Raw genomic sequence first — 21395 nt, 5'->3', positions numbered from 1 at the left:
TTAAAATACCCACAAGGTCATTTCTGGCTGGAAATTTGATGAAAATAACTTATTTTTGAAGCATCCGTTTTCACTGTTTTGGACACTCCAATGTATTTTGGACCCTCTTCAGTATATATTTTGGACACCCGGTGTTTAAATCCGTTTGAAACTACTTTCAAAGAATCTGCCACTTAAATATGCTGGATCATTTCCTAATTACTTGATTGACAATGGCTGATTAGACGAAATTTGCGAATTTAGTGCGCTAGAATGAAAAACGTTTTTGTTTACATCTGCAAGTTTTCTCAGCGCCACATTCTCTTTTTGTAAACATGTTGCGACACTTGCACGAATGACGAAATTGAAAAAAGTTAATTTCAAGGCAAATAATGATATTTCCAGTGAGTAAATGATTGCTGCCCGTGCAGAGCAATCTAACTTAACTAACGATTCTAAAAATTTTCGTCATTTCTTCATTAAATCTGTGAAAGCTGCGATAATGCGATCCAGGGGATCCAAAATATATGGGGATCCAAATTATATTGGTTGTAATGAACAAATATCTACAAAATACATACAAGACCAGAACGAATAAGTTAATATAAGTTACTTTGACAAAATTATGAAAAAGTTCAAATATGTACATGTAAGTAAACTCCAGTTCCCCCGAAGAAAAGTTGGGCAATTAATAAACATCGCTTCATTATCAAAAGACTGCGTAGCCGTTTTAAAGAGAAAATAAAAAATAGATAATATAGTGAAGCTCAGTTTTTTCATCTCTGTCACTGCTGCTCAGCCACGTTTATTTTCACCACATCCATAAAGCTACCACAAAACTCACCGTAAAGCTATTGCGTGCAGTGCATTTCCCGGTAGATAAAGCTTCACCACAGTGTCCTGGGCGCACCAGATCATTTTGACCAATTCAATATTATCGCATTAGTATATACCCGAGCAAAGTCCAACAACAAAATCACAGCAAATCGAAAACATGATTTGTATTCAGCAACAAATTGATATCACATTTTGATATCAGTTTATCTTCACTTAATTTGATTTCAAATTTTGTATTCAGTTTGCTGTCATTTTAAAATAATGTGAATATTTAGTGCTAGAATAGTTTTAATTTTTTAATGCAATTCAGTATCATAATTTACATTTTATATAACTAATTTTGGTATCATAATGGCCAATTTTTCCGAACTGGTTCATTATACAACTGAAATGTAGACGGGCTTGGTGGTCTAGTGGCTACCGCTTCTGATTTATATGCAGAAGGTCCTGGGTTCAATCCCTGGCCCGTCCCTTTCCTCCTACTTTGTATCTTTCTATATACTTTCTCTCTGCTCTCTACATATACAACTCATGTATATAAACATGTTCATAGCCGTCGCTAGAACAGAAACGGGTTGAAAAAGCCGTTTCTCTTCCTTCCAAACTTTCACAGCACAGTGTCACAATCCTATTAGAAAACGCCTACAAGTTATGCAATCAAGCGAGCTGTGCCGCACATCTTCAAAATAATAAAAACACACAATTCTATCACCTTCCAATGTGTGAACCTTCTGCCAACCAATTTCCACCAACACTCCAACATCCGCATGAATTTGTGCTGGCGCAGAGGTATATTCGGCCAGATGTCGATACAAACGATTGCAATCATCACTTCCTTACCCTTCCCCACATTGACCTGCAACCTGACGTGGCAGGCGCCATTGTCGCCTAAAAATAGAAGATCACCAACGCTCACACACTGAAGATGCTTGCTAGTCCCCGGCAGTTATCTCATTGGTCCTTGTGTGAGTGTAGCTGGTCTGGCGATACTGGAGTAGCATCCACGGGCGGTCAATCAAGCTCAGCTCAGCTCACCTCACTGGTTCATTATACAACTGAAATGAGTTGCATAATGGAAAATAGTTGTATAATGTTCATAATGCAACTCATTTGAGTTGCATTATGAACATTATGCAACTCAAATGGGTTGCATTATGAAAAAATCATTGCATAAAATTTTGTATGGAACTCGTTGCAAAACTCGATTTTTTCAGCACTCTTCGTTTTTATCCAACTCGGCAAGCCTCGTTGGATAAATGTACGCCTCGTGCTGAAAAAATCAACTTTTTGCAACTCGTTACATAAATAACTATTAGTAAACTATGTTAGCTAATTCTAGGGATATATCATTATACAATCGCATTAATGATTTGATATCAACCAAAAAACTCTACATTTAACGATTTTTCATTTTTCTTGCGCTGATAACAAAAACAGTTATGAATTTGCTATCACCGATAGCAGGAATTGTTTTCAATTTGCTGTCACAGGAACATTTTTCTGCTCTCATTTTTGATGTTTTAACCGTTAAAACGACCAAAACGACAACAACCTGAGTTATCAACATTTGCAATATCTCAACATCAAAATTAGTTTTCAATTTGCTATCAGGCTTTGCTCGGGTACCCAATCCCGATAGCCTGATAAAGCTCTGCCAATCACTTGATGCTGATAAGCATGGTAAAACACTAGCTTTCAAACCTCACGAGATTACAGCATAATCAATTGAAGGTAGGCTCATGCGCTCGGATCAGTAGGGGATTTTCTAGTTCCTTATCCTAATTTACAGCTCATCTGCCAACTAGGGCACGACGTAAGCGATATACACTAATTGCACAATTATGGGTCACTCAAGGAACAATCATTTCATAATATGAATCGTTTTTCATACAAAAATAACACTTTCATTATTTTTATTTCATATTTTCTTCATTAAAACTCCTTTTTATTGTTTTATATAAAAATCGGCTTGTAAAATTCACTTTAGGCGGTGAAAATTACTGAAATGTTGATGAATAATGAAAACCACAATTATGGGTCAAAATTGGCTGTGTAACAATTATGGGTCAATTTGTTGCCTATTATGGGTCACTCAAGAGGAATCGGCTCAACAATAATGTTTTGTCTATTTTTTCAATGAATGGTCACTTATTCTAGATAGATCAACTATAGTAGAATCTAAAACTGGTCTCAAACCTCAAACCTCAAGCGTGTTTTCACGATTTGGAATCAATTTTCCAAAATTGGAACAAAATCTCCAACACAACCACTGATAAACGCCTAAAAGTATGCAATGCCCATATACGCAGAACTGCCAATATTAGGCTGCACAAAAAGTGACCCATAATTGTGTGATTTTCGGTGTTCCTTGTCACAATAATGAGTCATTTAAATTTTGCCTGAAATAAGCTTTAATTAGCTGAAGTCACATGAATTTCTATATTTTGAACGTAAATTATACCTTTGTTCTGGTGACGATACCATTTCGCACTCGAAAATCACTAAAGCACGCCTTTACAGAGCTTACGAAAGCAGCGCACGCACTTTCTGATGTTCACAATCGAAGCGTTACTTTGACAGATGGTTTTACGCCGAACAAAACATTAGGGTTTGTTCACAAATGTCATAACGCTAGAGGGGGTGGGTGGGTGTCCTTCATGGTGTTACAGCTCGAACAAATAATTTTTCTTCCCATACAAACAGTGTTACGAAGGGGTGGGTGGGTGTCAAAACAGGTCAATTTTGGCGTTATGAGATTTGTGAATGAACCCTTACTGAAAATATGTATGTTTGACGTATAAGCCCATGTGCGATACGTATAGTGACAGAAAATAAATCAACTCATCAACGAAAAATGATAATGGCTAATAAAATCTTGAAATTAATTAGTATTTAGGTATCTATTAAAGTGGAAAGTGACTAATAATTGTGTGAGACCCATAATTGTGCAATGAGTATACCTACACAGTGACTTTTGAGCTGCTCGCAAGTCACTGATAAAATGTAAATGTAATGTGTACCATGGCAAATGATGGTTAAATTGTCCAAATTTTTTTTTGCCTAGACTTGGTTATAGTAACAAGGTTTTGACATGGTATTGATTTAATTCTCATCGTATGATACGTAGCACCGACCAATTAAACGCATCCACTGTTTTCTAAGTATTATTAAGCAAAAAGATGTAGAATATCGACAATTTCCGGGGCCCGTAGCGTAGTGGCTACACGTTCGCTTCATAAGTGGATGGTCATGGGTTCGATCCCAGCCCCGGCACTTGCAATTTTTCGTCAGTTGCTCTTTCCAAGGAGAGTAGCTTGACACCTGACCCTCTCCTGAGCATATGCTCTAACGGGCTCGGAAACATGGATGTCGGCTAACGGCAACTCATAATGGACCCCCAATCAAACTGGAGAAGGAACAAAAGCCACATATCAACATTCAACATCCTCGTGATGTTTGAGTATTAGCTTCTTTTTGGACAAATATTTGACCCTGTGTACTAACAGCTTTAGTGGAATTGGAATAGAATACATTTAGGCGCTGTACAAAGTGTAAGTGCAGCCGCCAATTGGAATCGCTCACGCAGTGCCCTAGTGGACAAAAGAGCTGTAAATTAGGCTAAGTGGTTGAAGAATAAAAAAAACTGAACCAAGCCCCATCATGCGTCAAATCAAACTGCGGCGATTTTTGTAAACTTTAGCATGATTCACGAATTTTGTGCGGAAATCAACACTGGAGACCAGAAATACCACGGCCCAAAACTCAAGTTGGCAGTCTAATATTCAAGATGGCGGCTCCAAATTCAGGATGGCGGCTGTTTAATAGAGTTTAAAGCATGAAATATGGGTATATTTGGAATGAAGAAGATGTCCAGAGTCCAAAAATGACGACCAGAATATCCAAGATGGCGGTCTAAGATCTGTTACCGTTTGTAACAGTAAGTCTGTGTATTTGTCTTAATTTGTTTATTCTATTTGTAAAAAAAATATATATTGCATGTCTCCTTGTTATTTATTCAAAAATTTAAATTAGCCTAATGCCATAAAAATACCCCTACACGCATTCATACATATTCACCACACTACAATAAAAGCACCAATAACTATAGTTCAGTGGAAAAGGAGAATTAAAAGGGAAAAGCGAAATTTCTCGAAAGAACCTCATTCGAAAAAGACGTTGAAAAGTCGATGAAGATATAAAGTCCAAAAGTTTTTTGAGTACTGAATTTAGTGAGAAGTTTGTAAACCCTTTTTAAACACGCTTTGTGAGAATCAGGTATGGAAAACCTAAGTGAAAGGATACAGTATTTTTAGAAATCTAAGGTGGCATTTTTCCGAACTAGGACCCGTTAGTTTTAACTCGGAATCCGATTTTGTCCGGTGTTACGGATACAGCCGGCTTCCCGGAGTTCCCGGACGTGCTGAGGTGGCCCGCAGAGCTTGGCCGACGCAACATACCGTAGGGCTTGCTGAGAGTTCCGCCACCGTGAAGCTCCAGAACGAATAGGGCTAGTGGACATTACCTCATTTTGTCCCCACACCGCGAATTACACCGAGTTTCGGACGTCATTGAGTTCTGCCGTAACCCCTCTACGCCAGGCATCCGTAGTTGTCGCTGGTCCAACTCGTAGATCGAGACCAGTAACCACCAAGCGCTCCCGCCAATTCTCCAGCAGTTCCCGGCCGGCTCCATAGGTATTTATTTAATAAGTGCACAACCCACACACACACACACACACACACACACACACTCATTCACACAGCTCTGTAATTGCTAGGGTAATAAATCTTGAAATTGTAATTCACCAGCTTTTGCATTACACCCATATATCCGTGGTCTGATTAGCCGACTAGATTCCACTCCAGCCGACCTTGAGACCAGACTGGTGCTCCAGATCGCGCTAGCCAGGAAATGAGGTTGTTGTAGAACCCGGCCTCACACGACAAGCCGTTGCTCTGCCAAGCTTGCCGAGGTCTTTTGTCCTGGTAGCACGTGTGCTACCCTACCTACCAGTAACAGATCCAAGATGGCGTATGTTTTGGAGTTTTCAGCAGGGAGGATGTAGGCACGTCAAACTCAAATAAACTACGCCTACCAGCGCCTACCTAACATGCATCGAGCGGGCCTTCCCAAACAACACAATGCGATTTCGCGGGCCATCCCCATCGGCAACACAAACCGGTTTTTAAGCAGGATTCGACTAAGCCTCAGATTGCATGCCAGTCGACACTAACACACTCGCAAAAGATGATACCTTGCCGCTTGCGGATCCCCTGGTATTAGGCCTAAAACCATGCAATATGGGTACCGTGAAATTGATCACTTTTCGCAGTTTTTTGCGTCTAATTTTTGAATGTTTGTCGATATGGTTAAATTCAATGCTTTAAAACAAGTACGACCATGGTTTTCATCAGTCAACGAGGTTGAAACTTTTACAGCAAATCATTTTATTATAATAAATCATTTTAAATAAAAAAATCAAAAATATCACTTTCGGGGTGAAATTGATCAGTCAGTGAAATGCCATTGTAAAAGCTGAAAATTATTTTCCCATCTAAATTAACCACCCTAGAATGCGAAAAACTATGCAAAACTTTTACAAGTTTAGTATTTTTTTAATTATTTAAGTTTAAAGTTTAATAAATCGAAAGAAAACGCCTAAAAGTATGCAATTTTCTCACTAATTATGTGTATCAATATTGCACTTCCAAAAAAGTGCAATTTTATGCATAAATTACAATATTTATAGAATTTTTGATGACGAAATTGGGTTTAGTGAACACTTGGCAGCTATAAACATTCATTCGAATATTCATTACATGTGTGATACAACTACGGTAACAAAAGTTTGGAAGTGTCTATGAAGATCGCCTAACACGCAGTTTTGGAAAATATTGACTTTAATACCGAAATATGTAACTAATTAGCTGTAAAACATGTAAACTCAACATTCAATTACCCTTGAGCAAGGTGATGGCCATTTTCCACAAATTGTTTAAAGTTTAAAGCGTTATTTTTAACAAATAAAAATGGACCTCTCGTCGATCAATTTCACCCCACTGATCAATTTCACCCGAAATCACGGTATACACTCCCGTTCAAAAGTTTGGGGCCACCCCCTCAAAAACATGTCATTTTTTAGGCCCATATCTCCGCCAATTTGCGTCCGATTTCAAAACCCTAGGTTTCATTCAAAAGATAATAAGTCAAAGAAACTTTGAACATGATTTAAAAGCAACTTTTTCAAAAAAAAAAATGTATGTAAACTTAGCCCAAAGTTGCCAATTTTTTTTAAAAATGAATATAAACTTACGGCAGTGTCGCTGGAAGTTGGGTCGACCAAATTTTAAGATGAGAGCGGTAATATGACCATTTTCTATTAGCTTTCAACTGCTTTTAACAGAACTTAGCTAAAAAATCTAGAAAAAAAAGTTAAAAAGTAAATAAATCCTTGATGTCATCGACCAAAAGTTTGGGGTCACCCCTCAATATGATGTATCGGCCAAAAGTTTGGGGTCACTTTTGTAAAACATGGAAAAGTGATTTGGTGATATCTTCGTCATCTATAGTTCAATTTTAATTATTTTTGGCTCATTTCAAAGATAATTAACTAAATTTACGTTTGATGTCTTCAACTTAACGTAGGGTAAGAAATCAAACTTTGAACTAGTCAAATTGTAATCTTAATTTGAACCATTTCAAAATTCATTAAAACGACGTACTTTTCAGGCAAATATTGTCCCGAAAAAGATGTTAAACAGCTTTCCGTAATATAACCTGATAACATGGATTTTAGAGGCATTGAAAAAAGCGTTTTTGTAATGGAAAACAGGCAATTGAAAAATCACTGTGATTTTACCCATTTCCCCCAAGAGAAAGCACATTTTCGGGGCACTCGTACAGCTCATGCATTGTATCACACGCAATATGTGAACACGTCAAATGAAAGCTTATTTATCGTAGAATCGACCAACAGAATAATATTCCGCATTATTTGTCATAAAATTATCAAATTTAAGTGATTCTTACTTGGAGAATGTTATCTTAAGTTGAACCATTTGTAATCTAAATTTGAACTAGTAAACGGGGGTGAGCTTCTAGTGTTGGCCTGTAGATTGCGCTAGTGGTTGCTTTGTTTACTCTTGGGGGATGAAAAAATCCAAATTTAGTTTCCAAATTCCTAAAGAATTTCGAACATTCTGAGTTGTGATTCCACTGCCTAATGAAAAATAGGTATGAGAATTAGCAGATTCATGTGATTTTTCATTGTTTAGCATAGAATTGGCTGTTTTGTGAGTTGCTCGAGCTGCTGCCGCCAGTAGTTCAAATTAAGATTAAAATTGGTTCAAATTATGATTACGATGGTTCAAATTAATATTAAAATCATTGTTGATGAAAAATCAAATACTTCAATGAAATTTGGTGCAAATACAAACTTTTTTTCATTTAACAGAAAGCTTATACCCGTGGCTTTCATGTACATACGATTTTGCCGTAGTAAATTATTTCCATGTGGGAGAAAAAATCACTTAAAATTTGCCCTGCTTCAGAAAGCCGCAATTTGGTTCAAATTTTGATTACCTACCCTATTTAACGATTTTTGTATATAAAAATGTTATGTTAAGTTAGCACATTTTACCACGCTTCAAAAAATGAGGCAGCTTTACGTTAAGTTTTAGTTTGTAAATTTCAACAAATATGTGCGGTTCAATGTCTATGCAGTTCATCATTCATTTTGTTTCAAATAAGCCAAGAAGAATTAAAATTGAATGAAAGATGACAAAGATATCAACAAATCACTTTTCCATGTTTTACGATAGTGACCCCAAACTTTTGGCCGATACAACATTTTGAGGGTGACCCCAAACTTTTGGTCGATGACATCAAGGATTAATTTACTTAATAACTTTTTTTCTAGATTTTTTAGCTAAGTTCTGTAAAAAGCAGTTGAAAGCTAATAGAAAATGGGTCATATTACCGCTCTCATCTTAAAATTTGGTCAACCCAGCTTCCAGCGACACTGCCGTAAGTTTATATTCATTTTTTAGAAAATTTGGCAACTTTGGGTTAAGTTTACATACAATTTTTTTTGAAAAAGTTTTTTTTAAATCATGTTCAAAGTTTCTTTGACTTATTATCTTTTGAATGAAACCTAGGGTTTTGAAATCGGACGCAAATTGGCGGAGATATGGGCCTAAAAAAATGACATGTTTTTGAGGGGGTGACCCCAAACTTTTGAACGGGAGTGTATATTTGGTACGGGGAAGATGTCCGTAGTCCGAAAATGGCGACCAAAATATCCAAGATTGCGGTTTGAAATCTAAGATGGCGGTTCCTAATTCAAGATGGCGGCTATTTAATGGTGTTTCAGGCTTAAAAACTAAGCAATATGGGTATGTTAGGTATGGGGAATTTGGGGCGGACATGGTGTGGTGGTAAAAACACAAGAATATCACGCCAAGGACCTGGGATCGAATCTCACTCCCGACATACTCACAAAATGTGGGTTTTTCCTTCAGAAGGGAAGTAAAGCGTGGGTCCCAAGATTAACTAGCCTAGGGTTAAAAATCTCGTTAATACAGACAATAAAAGGTATGGGAAAGATGTCTGGAGTCCAAAAAAGACGACCAAAATACCTAAGATGGCGTTCTAAAAACCAAGATGGTGCCTCCAAATTCAAGATGGCGTTTGTTTAATGGAGTTTTAGACTCTAAATACATGCAACATGGGTATATAGTATGGATAATATGACCGGAGTCCAAAAATCCAAGTAGCCGGGGCCCGTGGCGCAATTAGTCTCACGTTTGCTTCATAAGCAGATGGTCATTGGTTCGGTCCCAGCCCTGGCACTTTTATCAGTTGCTCTTTCCCCCTGAGAGCAGCTGACACTGGCCCTTTTCTGAGCCCATGGCTGAAACGAACCCAGATACATAGACTTCGGCGAACGGCAACTCATAATGGACCCCCAATCGGACTGGAAAAAGGAACAACCAGCATCCGCACATCCTCGTGCTCATCATTCTACTATGATAGGATAGAAAGTGCAAGCAGCGTAACGGCAACCAGTTCGATATAGAAGTATTAGATAAGAATACATTTAGGCGCTTTACAAAGTGTAAGTAAGTACAGTTTCCAATTAGAATCACTCCACGCAGGGCCCTAGTGGGCAAAAGAGCTTTAAATTAGATGATTAAAGAATAAAAAAATCAAGTCCAATATCCAAGATGACGGCTGTTTAATGGAGGTTTAGGCTTTAAAACCTTCAATATGGGTATATCTGGTATGGGGAAGAAGTGGAGTCCTAAAATGGCGACCATAATTTCCAAATATCATATTTTTCGTTGTGATCGTAGTACGAACACAAGCAAGCTTCCAAGAGGTGGTGATGTATTTATTTCCGTAAAGTCAATCTATCGCTGCATTTCAGTTTCATTGACTGATTGCGATCACCTCGAACAGGTTGTAGTTCACATTAAACTAGAATGCCGATCACTTTCCACAGTCTCCATTTATCTACGTCCCAACGCCGCTCAAGCTGTGTGTGATACGCTAGCGGACACAGACATTCTAGTGTTGGGTGACTATAATCTTCCAAATCTCCATTGGCAATTTGACGACGATATTAACGGATACCTACGGATACCTTAATTCAGTTTTTTATCTGTTTGACTTTGATGTAAGTAAAAATATGTTTGTAAGTAGGATTAAGAATATAGGTTAAGAAACAGTCTGTACGATGTTTATCAAAGCAAAAGCAAAGCAAAGATAACCGTACACATCGTAGTTGCTACTCCGTGATTGACCAGAACAATCGAAGTTGCACAGAGATCCAATGAATGGTGCTTGGGACTAGCTACACACTCTCAATGTGCACAAATCGAGAGTTCAATATTTTAAAGTCAATAACGGCGCCGGCCACGTCCTTACGGTCATCGGGAAAGGGGAAGGAATGTTAGTTCGACAACCGTTGTTACTAGAAACCGTGGAATCCACAGCATCCCCACAGTTGTCTCAGGAAGGAGTATTTGTTAGTAGGGTAGGGTAAGGTGTGGATCTTGGAGCCACCTTTGGTAGGTGATATGATCCACAAGTTATATGAAAATTCACGACACGGTCTTTATCCCGATTATGATTTATTTGGTCGCGATAGTAAGGGTAATGCACATACGTCAACGATCGTTCTATATTAAACGCGTCACCGCATCGATCGTTTACACTACCGTGAAAATCGACTTTTCCAAGAAAGTTATCGCGCGCTTCCAATTTTGCATTCAATATTCGCGTTCGAATCTTCCTACCGAGAAAACCGACCGACTCACGGAAATAGTCGCGCGTTTCCCACGATATTGAACTTAGAGTATACGGAGAACAAACTTTCAAGCTTAGACAGCCATTTTTGAATTATGTATTTTACTTAGAGTTGTCCCATGTGTTACCTGTGATCGACAGCCGTTGAGGTAATTAAGGCTCAAGTAACCATCATTCAGTCATCAGCAATCATCAATTTTTCAAAAGCAGTTTTCTTCCTCTAAGTCACAAAACCGTCATTGAAAATTATTTCACTGTTATCCAGATAGTGGCCAGAGTACAGCGATAAATTTTTATTAACATTGGTTCAGATTTCAGCGAGAAAACTGCTTTTGAGTTTTTGCTAAACGATGATGGTTTGTTTCCTCTTAAGCCAATTATTTTAAATTTGCTCAATGATTGTTGTGAACTGCAATCACTTTCTTCTAACATTTTTATCGCTTCAATATTAGGTCTGCACCAGAACTACAAGATAAATTTGCAAATATTCAGACTCCAGGAGTCCTCTTGAAAAAGCATTGGCAAAATTACCCTAACTTCTTCTAGTATGAAAAGAAAACAAAAACTCGGAATGATCTGACCCAGTTCCATGTCGTCGGATGACCGCAACCAGGGTCGTGCAATTTCGAAAGGAAAACATGACGTTCGACGGTCCGCAACCACTCCTTAACTCCTTCAATTTTCTGCAATACTGTTTGCTACCAAGTGTGCATCCATTTTTATCACTTCACGAGGAAGAAAAATGTGCACCTGCCCCAAACACGTGTCACTCCTCACTTATTCCTTCGAACAATGCAACGCGACCGAGATTTTTATCGCAACTGCCACAAACAAGCGTCACTTTTCGTTTTTTTCCGCCGAACAATGCAACCCGATCGCGGTGCCCATCGCAACTGCCCGAAGCATGCATCATTCTTCACTTCTTTCTTCGAACGAAGCCACCTGATCGCGGTCTCCATCGCAATTGCCACAAATACGCATCATTTTTTCACTTTTTCCTTCAAACAAAGCCACCCGATCGCGGTCCCCATCGCAACTGCCCCAAACACGCATATTTTTTCACTTTTTCCTTCCAGTCTGTGCGATGTTTATCAAAGACCGAGAAATAAATAAATAAATAAAAATGGCGAAGCTTAATCCGAAATGGCGGCCTAAAATTCAAGATTTTAGAATTAAGAGTACCGTAATCCGGGGTAACATTGATCAGAATTTTCTATCTTTCTTGAATAATTCTCTTGTTAAAGCAAACGTTACATGTTTTATATTTTTAAAACAAGTACTGGCCCTCTGAGTATGTGTTCAGCTACTCGAAAAAGTATTGTAAAACTTTGAAACATGTTTAAATAAATTTTTTAATCTAATTTTTGATTGAGTTGATTTGGGGTAACATTGATCACGTAGTGATCAATGTTCACTTGTGTTGAAAATACCCTTACTTACTAAATTTGGGGTCGCTGATTTCGAATATGTTGTCCAAATTTCTACAAATTATGTACTTTTTAAGTTATTTTAGGATTAAAATCCTTTAAACCGCGAATAACGCCTAAAGGTAGGCAATGGCTTAAGGAATTGATAGCCGACTTTTAATAAATCATATATTTTTCTGAAAAATAACATTTTCATAAAAGTTTCGTTTATTAAATCCAAGGATATCATATTGAAGTAATACAGTAATTTCATTTGCATGTCATTTAATAGCTAAATGATAGCAGAGTACGAAATACCATTCTATAGCAGAAACTGATTCAATGTAAAATGCTTGTTTGAACATTTCATGAGGTGAGTCAAGCCGATCAATGTTACCCCGCTGATCAATGATACCCCGGATTACGGTATTTATGAGTTTGAGGCTCAAACAGCTCAACAGCTCAAAAGCTAGATAAATGATATGATTTTGGTGCTATGAAATGGATTTTTGTAAACCCGTGAAAGTGCGATATTCATCAACATGTCACTTGAATTTTTTTGAAATGGGTTTTCGAATGCACGAAGGCGCCATCACAAGAGTTTTCTATGTATTCTTCCTTCAATTTAAAAAGTCTTGTTCATGACTTTTTTATAATTATAAATCTTACACATAAGTGGCAAAATTGTATGATTGATATATTTCTAACCATCTTCTGCATAGAATTGCTCCAATGTAATCAGTTTCATTCAGTCAAATTTTGCACGCATTTTTATGAATCTCGCGACTGTAAAAGCTTCCTATTCGATAAGAATACCGTCTACATGGGAGTGTTTTTACGACATGGTAATCAAAGCGAAATGCCAAAAACCATAGTCAACTATAGTCAATCGGAACCGGCTTAGACTATGACGAACATTGTTTGTCGATACCAGATAGTCTCATATCTCCGTGGGATTTATGATAAGATATTGGATTAAAGCTATAAAAGTCGTATTAAAATTCAGCTGCAGGTAGTAAAATTACGTTATATTGAATCGAGCAGTGGTCCCCGGAGTTGTGTGCAGAAGAAAAGAGTAAAAATGAAATTTTTAATTTTGCTATTAGCATGTGTTGTGTCTTTAAGTGCGTCCAATCCCATATGGACACCCGAGAGATGCCCAGTGAATGAAAATCCAAATAACCCAACCCAGCTTCCACACGAAACGGATTGCTGCTTATTCTACACATGCAGTGCGGGTTGGGCTTACTTGAAGTCATGCCCGACGAATCAGCACTTCGCCCCTGCGTTGCAGCGATGTGAATTCCCAGGAACAGCTAAATGTACGCTGCCTGTGTCGTCTTGTACCGCGAGTCCTGCAACGACAACTACTCTGGCTCCGGCTACAACCGTAGCTCCTACCCCTGCCCCAACTACTGCCCCAACTCCTGCCCCAACTACTGCCCCAACTCCTACCCCAACCCCTAGCCCCACGACTGTTGAGTCGCCATCAGAATCAACTAGTACAGCTGTTCCAGAAGCACCCACTCCAACACCAGAAGTGCCATCGGCACCAACTCCAGGACCAACTACAGCACCAACTGCGGCACCAACAACCGCGGCACCGGCAATCACATCTACCGTAACCATCTCCACCACCGTAGCTCCAGAAGTGACGACCATACCTACTGCCCCAACGCCTACACAAACTATTCCCACGGCACCGACTCCTGGGTCAACTCCCATTGCTTCAACAACCACCGTCACCCCATTGCCCGAAGTGCCGACGGCTGAAACTGTAGGACCACCAACGGCTGAAACAATAATGGAATTCATCACGAGAAGCATCGATTCAGACTTCTAAGCCAATATCATTCGCCGAGAACCTGTTCTATTCCTAATATATTCATTGTATTGCAAGCAAAAAAGAAGCAGATGATTTTGAAGAATATGAAAGCAATCATTAGTAACAGCTAACAGCAATTAACTACAGTGACATTGAAGCTCAAATAAACCCACTGATATAGTGACGATTATAATGTTGAACCCATGAAGCTCTATTGGATTTACCAATTATACCGATAAGATAATGTATAAGCAATCACCATAATTTATTACCGCCCAAATTCAGCTTAAGTCGTAAAATCGACAAGGCTTTGTGTATATATGGTAATAAAACATTAAGTGTGTATCAATGATGTTTGTTCTTTCTCATCGTGAAATTCAATGGATTATCTAAAGTACATTGAAGCTTTATAGACTTCGTTTCCATGAAAGATATTGTTATCAAAGATGTGTCGCGTGAGTTTTAATCTATTTCTTTTACCTATCATATTTACCTGTCTTGCCTTCATTTCACACCTTCAGAATTGTCACTCTCAAAACGAATATCCGAGATAAGAGTGGCAGAGTCAAGTTATATATGACAATCCACAAAATACAACCGGCAGGAGCCAGAGCGTCACATTGAGACTTACTTTCAGTCCTTACTCCTGATCTGGCACATCTAGGTTCCAGTATAAAGCTCGTTTGCAAATTTTGTTTGCACTTTTTCTCCCAACTTTCTGTTGTTATCAGCTTTTGGTGAATGGCTAAAGTTTAAAAGCTAGGTAAGGCGTAAAAAGAACACCACTGAGATCCTTAGTCTCTACCCGGCAACTCCTAATTCTAGCTTCTAATCGTGGTAATGCCCGGGTTGTGAGTAGCCTTAGAAAAGACCGCGTAACCAAACAGAGAAGGGGGTTAGTTTCTGCAAGCAAGCCTGGGCGTCTTTTCTTCGGGTCAGGAACGGTTCACAATAGTCTCCGCTCCTGTCTGCCGTACCTTGCTGGGGGTGGCTGACCAACGTCCGATTTCCAGTAAACGACTCTAAACTCAACTGTGAACCATAATCTTCCAGAAAGTGAGGGCCGGACATTACCTTGCGAGCCAGCCTTAAACTACAATTACAGTACATTTTTAGCCAGAGTATTAGAAACCGAGAAAAAAATTCAGCAAAAGAATAATATTATCGCCGATGTAGTCGCGTACCCATGCGATGAAAAAGAACATGTGATTGGAAAATCGGTACCTACATGGAATTACCATTCTCTGAACGTCATCGGGAGAACCCGCATACTCGTCAGAGGACCTGAAACCAATTGACCAATACTACAGGCCGACTCAGGGCACAAGATCTCCCCGGCAATCCTAAGGTCGGCTAGCCATCAAGCTCTTTCGCCGAATACAAAAACTCACAAGACGGGAACTTTCGGCGATGACAAAGACCGCCAGCTAAGAGTTGTGTGCTTATAGCTGGTAGTGCAGCCTGGGCACTGTTGTCCTTCTGACTTCAGCTAGATTGAGGATGTACGATTCGAGCGTCTGTTCATCAAGGAGGTGCGGCTCAAACAGCGCACAGTGGGCAAAATCGAACCAAAAACCGGAACTTATTTTTGCCGCTGGTTTGAAGCAATAAAAAGTATGTACCCCAAAGGAAAAAACCATGCTAAATCGATTGGTGATAGTCTCGTGACCGGCAGGTGACGGGAAATGGCCTCTTTGGCCACTTTTAGGTCCCGAACCTGGTTTTCCGGGTTCCGCACCAAGTCATTTTCAATCAAATCAGCTAAATATAGAGTGCGGCACATCATTTCATGTCTATTTTTGGTAAGGATGTTAGTGGTGACTATTTAAGACCTCACTAAGGTCATATGGCCACTTCCGGATCCTGGTCCAGTTCCTCCGGTTCCGGATTCCGGCCATTTCAAGTGAAGTCAGCTATATATACGGTGTGACATATCAATTCATATCTATTTTCAATAAGCATGTGAGTGGTGACTATTTGAGACCTTACCGGGGTCATATGGCCACTTTCGGATCCTGGTCCAGTTCTTCTGGATCCGGATTCCGGCCATGTCAAATGAAGTCAGCTACATATACGGTGTGACATATCAATTCATATCTATTTTCAATAAGCTTTTGAGTGGTGACTGTTTGAGACCTCACCGGGGTCATATGGCCACTTCCGGATCTTGGTCCAGTTTCTCCGGATCCGGAGTCCGTCCATTTCAAGTGAAGTCAGCTGAATATACAGTGCGAAGAACGAAACACATTTTCGGAGTAAATGTTACACCATTTATTTGCTTTCTAATGTTTTTGTAGTCAAATAACCAGTTTTAATTTCCGTGGATAAAATAACAGTTCAAGTTGAACTGTCATATAATCTAGATATTACTAAAGAGACTGATTCTTGTGGAAATCGCTTCAAAAAATCCTTCGAGAATTATTACGGCATTTCCTTCAACATTTTTTTTTTGTAAATACTTCCTTGAGTTTTTATAGAAATCCCTTGGCTAAATGATTAACCCTCGAGCGATCGCGCTGTTGTATTTTATACAACACGCTGAAAAAACCTCGCTTTTTGTACTCAGCATAAGCGTGGTGCTGGCGGTGGTGGCCAAATGCGCGAGTTACGAAAGGTTAAAAAAGTCCCTAAACACTTTGCTAGACTTTGCTCTGTAACTCTTTTTGGAAATCCTTCGGCAATTTGTTTGAAAGTAACTTCAGTAATTTCTTTAAGAACTTCTTCAGCAATTTCTTTCGGAAATCCATTGTTAATTTCATTGCGAATTTCTTCCACAATATAATTGGAAATGCTTTCAGCATATCTTTGGCAATTGTTATTTTTTGGAGAATTTTCTCATGAATTATCTATAATTTTTTATGCAACTTTTTTACCCATAATTTGGGAAAAAATCTTCCGGAATTGGGTTTTTTAGGGGTATCCGGATTATTTCATAATCTGATTCTCCGCTCAAAAATTAGTCGAAATCCAAAATATCATAATTTTTGGAGTCCGGGAACTATTTTTGAAACGCATTTAAAGTTTGTATGGGGAAATTTTTTCGTTCGGGTCGAATTGTCACTTTATCGATTGAATTGTCATTCTATCCACGAAAATTAAAACTGTTCTATTAATTTAACCATCAAAACAAACCTATTGTAATCCAATAAAATCACAATATACTCAGAAAAATGAGATATTCGATTAGGCTATAAAAATAGCAATATTTTATTCACTAAACAACCCATTTTTTTTTTTCAAATTTGTCTATAATATATTTTTTTAGGAATTAAGTTCAAAATAGCAATAAAATTCAACAATAACTTCCTACGAAACTTGTTCTATTAGTTTCTGAATAATATTTGCTTGGTAATCGTGAATTTTATCTGAATAATGACTGAAGGAATCTCCAGAAAACACAACTGTACTGATTTCATTCATTAATTCCGAAAGGAGTTCTTCGCAGAAATTCATTTCCAGAGGAATAATAACAAAATTATATCTGAAATATTACCTACGATTTTTTGTCGAATTTCTTTGAAGAAAAAATCCAAGCAGAATAACAAACGAATTTCTTTGACATTTCACGAGAACTAATTAAGAAATTTCATCAACAATTCATTTTATTATTCTCTCGGCTACTCCTTTAGGAATATTCCTTTCTGAAGTTTCATCGGCAAATGGTGTTTTAGAAAACAAAATATTTATATTTTTCGTACTCTAAACAAAGTAAGGCATTTTTAGAGTATAACATCATTTATTTGCTTTTCAATATTTTCGTTAAGGTAGTCAAATTAACAAAACAGATGTAATTCACTTTGATAAATGACAAGCCTGATAAGTTCGGAAGTTACCTTACAGTATTTCCATTAAAATAAACCCGTGGAAATTCTTTCAGGAGTTTATATGAAACATCCTCTGCTGGTTGATTTTCTTTCTGAAATATATTTTGTTAATTCTTTCACGCATTTTTTTCGGAAATTATTTTACAATACATTGGAAATTCACTGAACAAACCCTTCCAGCTTTTCTCCTGCAATTTCTTATGAAAACCATTTTGCTATTGGTTTGGGAATACCTTCTATAACTCTGCCGGAAATTTCACCTTCTTTGGGAAATCCATAGTCAATTTTATTGTGAATTCCCTCTGCAATGCCTTTGAATATTTTTAGGCAATGATTTCCGGAATTTCATCCGTAATGTTTAAACTTATTCAGAAATTATTACGGCTATAATTCTTCCAAGATTTTTTCACTAAAGTAATTCGACAAGATATTGTAGGTAATATTATAGATATAATTTGATTATTAATCCTCTGAGGACGAATTTCTTAGAAGAACTCGTGATGGAATTATTGAATGAAAACCTTACAGTAATATTTTATGGACATCCTTCAGATAAAATACACGGAGCAATTTCCACAGAAGTTGGATTTTTTACCCTACTAATAAAATTAGCCGCATAAGAGCTTATCATACAAATGCAATCGGAAGAAAGCTCTTTTAAGGTCTTATTCAGCAAAAATGTTAGTTCGGTAGTAAAATCGATACGTTCATTTGCTTAACTGTAATTTTATCCACGTAAATAAAAAAAACTGTTTTGTTTATTTGCCTACAAAAACACAAGAAATCAAATAGATGATGTTATATTTACACTGACTAAATATTTCGTTCTTCGCACCGCATATTCAGCTGAGTTCACTTGAAATGGCCGGAACCCGGAATGGAGTAATTGAAGCAGGATCCAGGAGTGGCCATGTGAGGTCTCAAACAGTCACCACTTACATTCTTACCAAAAATAGATATGAAATGATAGTTGCACTTTATGCTTAGTAAACTTCACTTGACATGGCCGGAATCGGGATCCAAAGGAACTGGACCAGGATCCGGAAGTGGCCATATGACCCCGGTAAAGTCTCAAATAGTCACCACTCACATGCTTATTGAAAATAGATATGAATTGATATGTCACACCGTATATATAGCTGACTTCACTTGAAATGGCCGGAATCCGGATCCGGAGGAACTGGACCAGGATGCACGCAAAAAAATCCGTTCCGATATCCGTGAATAAAAAAATCGCGTAAACCTGAACTTAGCACCCATTCGAAATTGTGATTTGGTTCCCGTTTCTGTGATTCACTGTTCATAGTTTCCATGCAAATGTTCTCAAATACAGGAACGCGATGCATGCTGAGCTATCCATATAGTAACGCTTCCAGAAGCAAGAAATGAAATCACGATACCTAGAACTCAAAGAACCATAATCTGGATTTTGTTCTTGATATCGTGAACACAAATCATGCGCGCTGTCATTATTAGTAACGTTTGTGAAAAGAACAACAAATGTGCCAGGAATGTGGATAAAGTAAAAATTGTATTAGATTTTCTCTTATTTTGTGCAAAATGTACTATTTTCAGGGTTTTGCGCTGCATTAGCGGCCGACAAAGTGAATTCTGTTGTGTGTGCTGCTTACGGACTACCAAAAGAAGCATTTCGGTAAGATGCCAGTCGCCGCCGCCTCCGCCGCCGCTGGGAAAAATGCAATCGTTAGTTGATTATGTGAAAGGTGTGAAATATTTGCGAAGAATGGATATCATGTCACATTTAAATGTATTCATTGCATCACGAGTTGTTAAAAATAAATTAAAGTTACATAGAAAGTTTGCATCTTGCCAATCCATAATCCATATCCCCTGAGTGAAACGGACAACGAAAGGTAATCATAAAACTGAAATAAAAGCGTACTGTGAAATATGATGTGATTTTATGTAAAAAAAAAACTGTGGAATACAAGAAGCAATGTGAAAATAGTTCTAGAAACTTGAAAAAAAGATATCTATCTATAAAAAAATAATCCGAACTCCCAACCCCGTGATTTTATAGGCACCTGAACGAAAACAGCGATTTCGCTTCCGTGAACAGAAATCATGGCCACTGGAACTCAACAACAGACCATGAACTGCGTTCTCATTCCTGTGATTTTTGTTCCAGTTCCCATGAACTGAAATCCATTTGCCGTGAACTAAGTTCTTGTTTACGTGATTAGCATCATCATTGTTAGAACTTAGTGCACATTTCTGTGATCTATGTTCTTTATGGGCTCCGTTATCCAGGCGTTACGTACATGTTGCAGAACACAGTTCACGATTCTGTGATATTTTTTCATGGTGTATTTTCGTAAGAGGAAATTCTGATTGTTCCAGGATACGTGACTGGATGTTGACGATATCAGGAACGGATTTTGTTGCGTGTGCGGAAGTGGCCATATGACCTCGGTGAGGTATAAAATAGTCACCACTCACATGCTTATTGAAAATAGATATGAATTGATATGTCGCACTGTATATTTAGGGGACTTCATTTGAAATGGCCGGAATCCGGAACCGGAGGAACTGGACCAGGATCCGAAAGTGGCCATATGATCTTGGTGAGGTCTTAAATAGTCACCACTAACATCCTTACCAAAAATAGACATGAAATGATGTGCCGTACTCTATATTTAGCTGATTTGATTGAAAATAGGCTGATGCGGAACCCGGAGAACCAGGTTCGGGACCTAAAAGTGGCCAAAGAGGCCACTTCCCGTCACCTGCCGGTCACGAGATCATCACCAATCGATTTAGCATGGTTTTTTCCTTTGGGGTACATACTTTTTATTGCTTCAAACCAGCGGCAAAAATAAGTTCCGTTTTTTGGCTCGATTTTGCCCACTGTGAGCGTCTGTGCTGGCATCCAGCGGCTGAGTAAGAAATGCTGCATCACGTCCAGCTAGATCCGAGGTGGTAGCCCCATCAACGCGGTCGTCCCAGTGTTGGTTGGGACGTTAAACACAACTGGCACGATGGCCCTCCGGCGAGACAGGAGTGTTGGCGTAGGCCCAATAAGCCACCCGTAAAAGTCCTCATTGCGAATAACATAGGAGAAAATACGACTCGATACAATCGGCAAAGACCTACGCGACGAAATAAGGACTACGATTGGAAACTTGGAACATGAAATTGCAAGTCACTTGGTTTCGCAGGATGTGACAGGATAATCTACATCTACATCCCTGCAAC

The 21395-nt window shown here is 38.4% G+C and overlaps 1 protein-coding gene across 1 annotated transcript; it reads left to right on the top strand.

The window, feature by feature from the left end:
* Positions 1-13541: 13541 nt before the first annotated feature.
* On the top strand, positions 13542-14555 carry LOC109400953 (putative uncharacterized protein DDB_G0290521). The gene has a single exon (XM_019673431.3). It carries the CDS (start codon positions 13612-13614, stop codon positions 14371-14373), a length of 762 nt encoding a protein of 253 aa, XP_019528976.2. The 5' UTR covers positions 13542-13611; the 3' UTR covers positions 14374-14555.
* The last annotated feature ends 6840 nt before the right edge of the window (positions 14556-21395 follow it).

The sequence above is a fragment of the Aedes albopictus genome, chromosome 3, assembly GCF_035046485.1.
Source record: "Aedes albopictus strain Foshan chromosome 3, AalbF5, whole genome shotgun sequence".
Taxonomy (NCBI): domain Eukaryota; kingdom Metazoa; phylum Arthropoda; class Insecta; order Diptera; family Culicidae; genus Aedes; species Aedes albopictus.
This window is presented reverse-complemented; position numbering and strand designations above follow the sequence as displayed.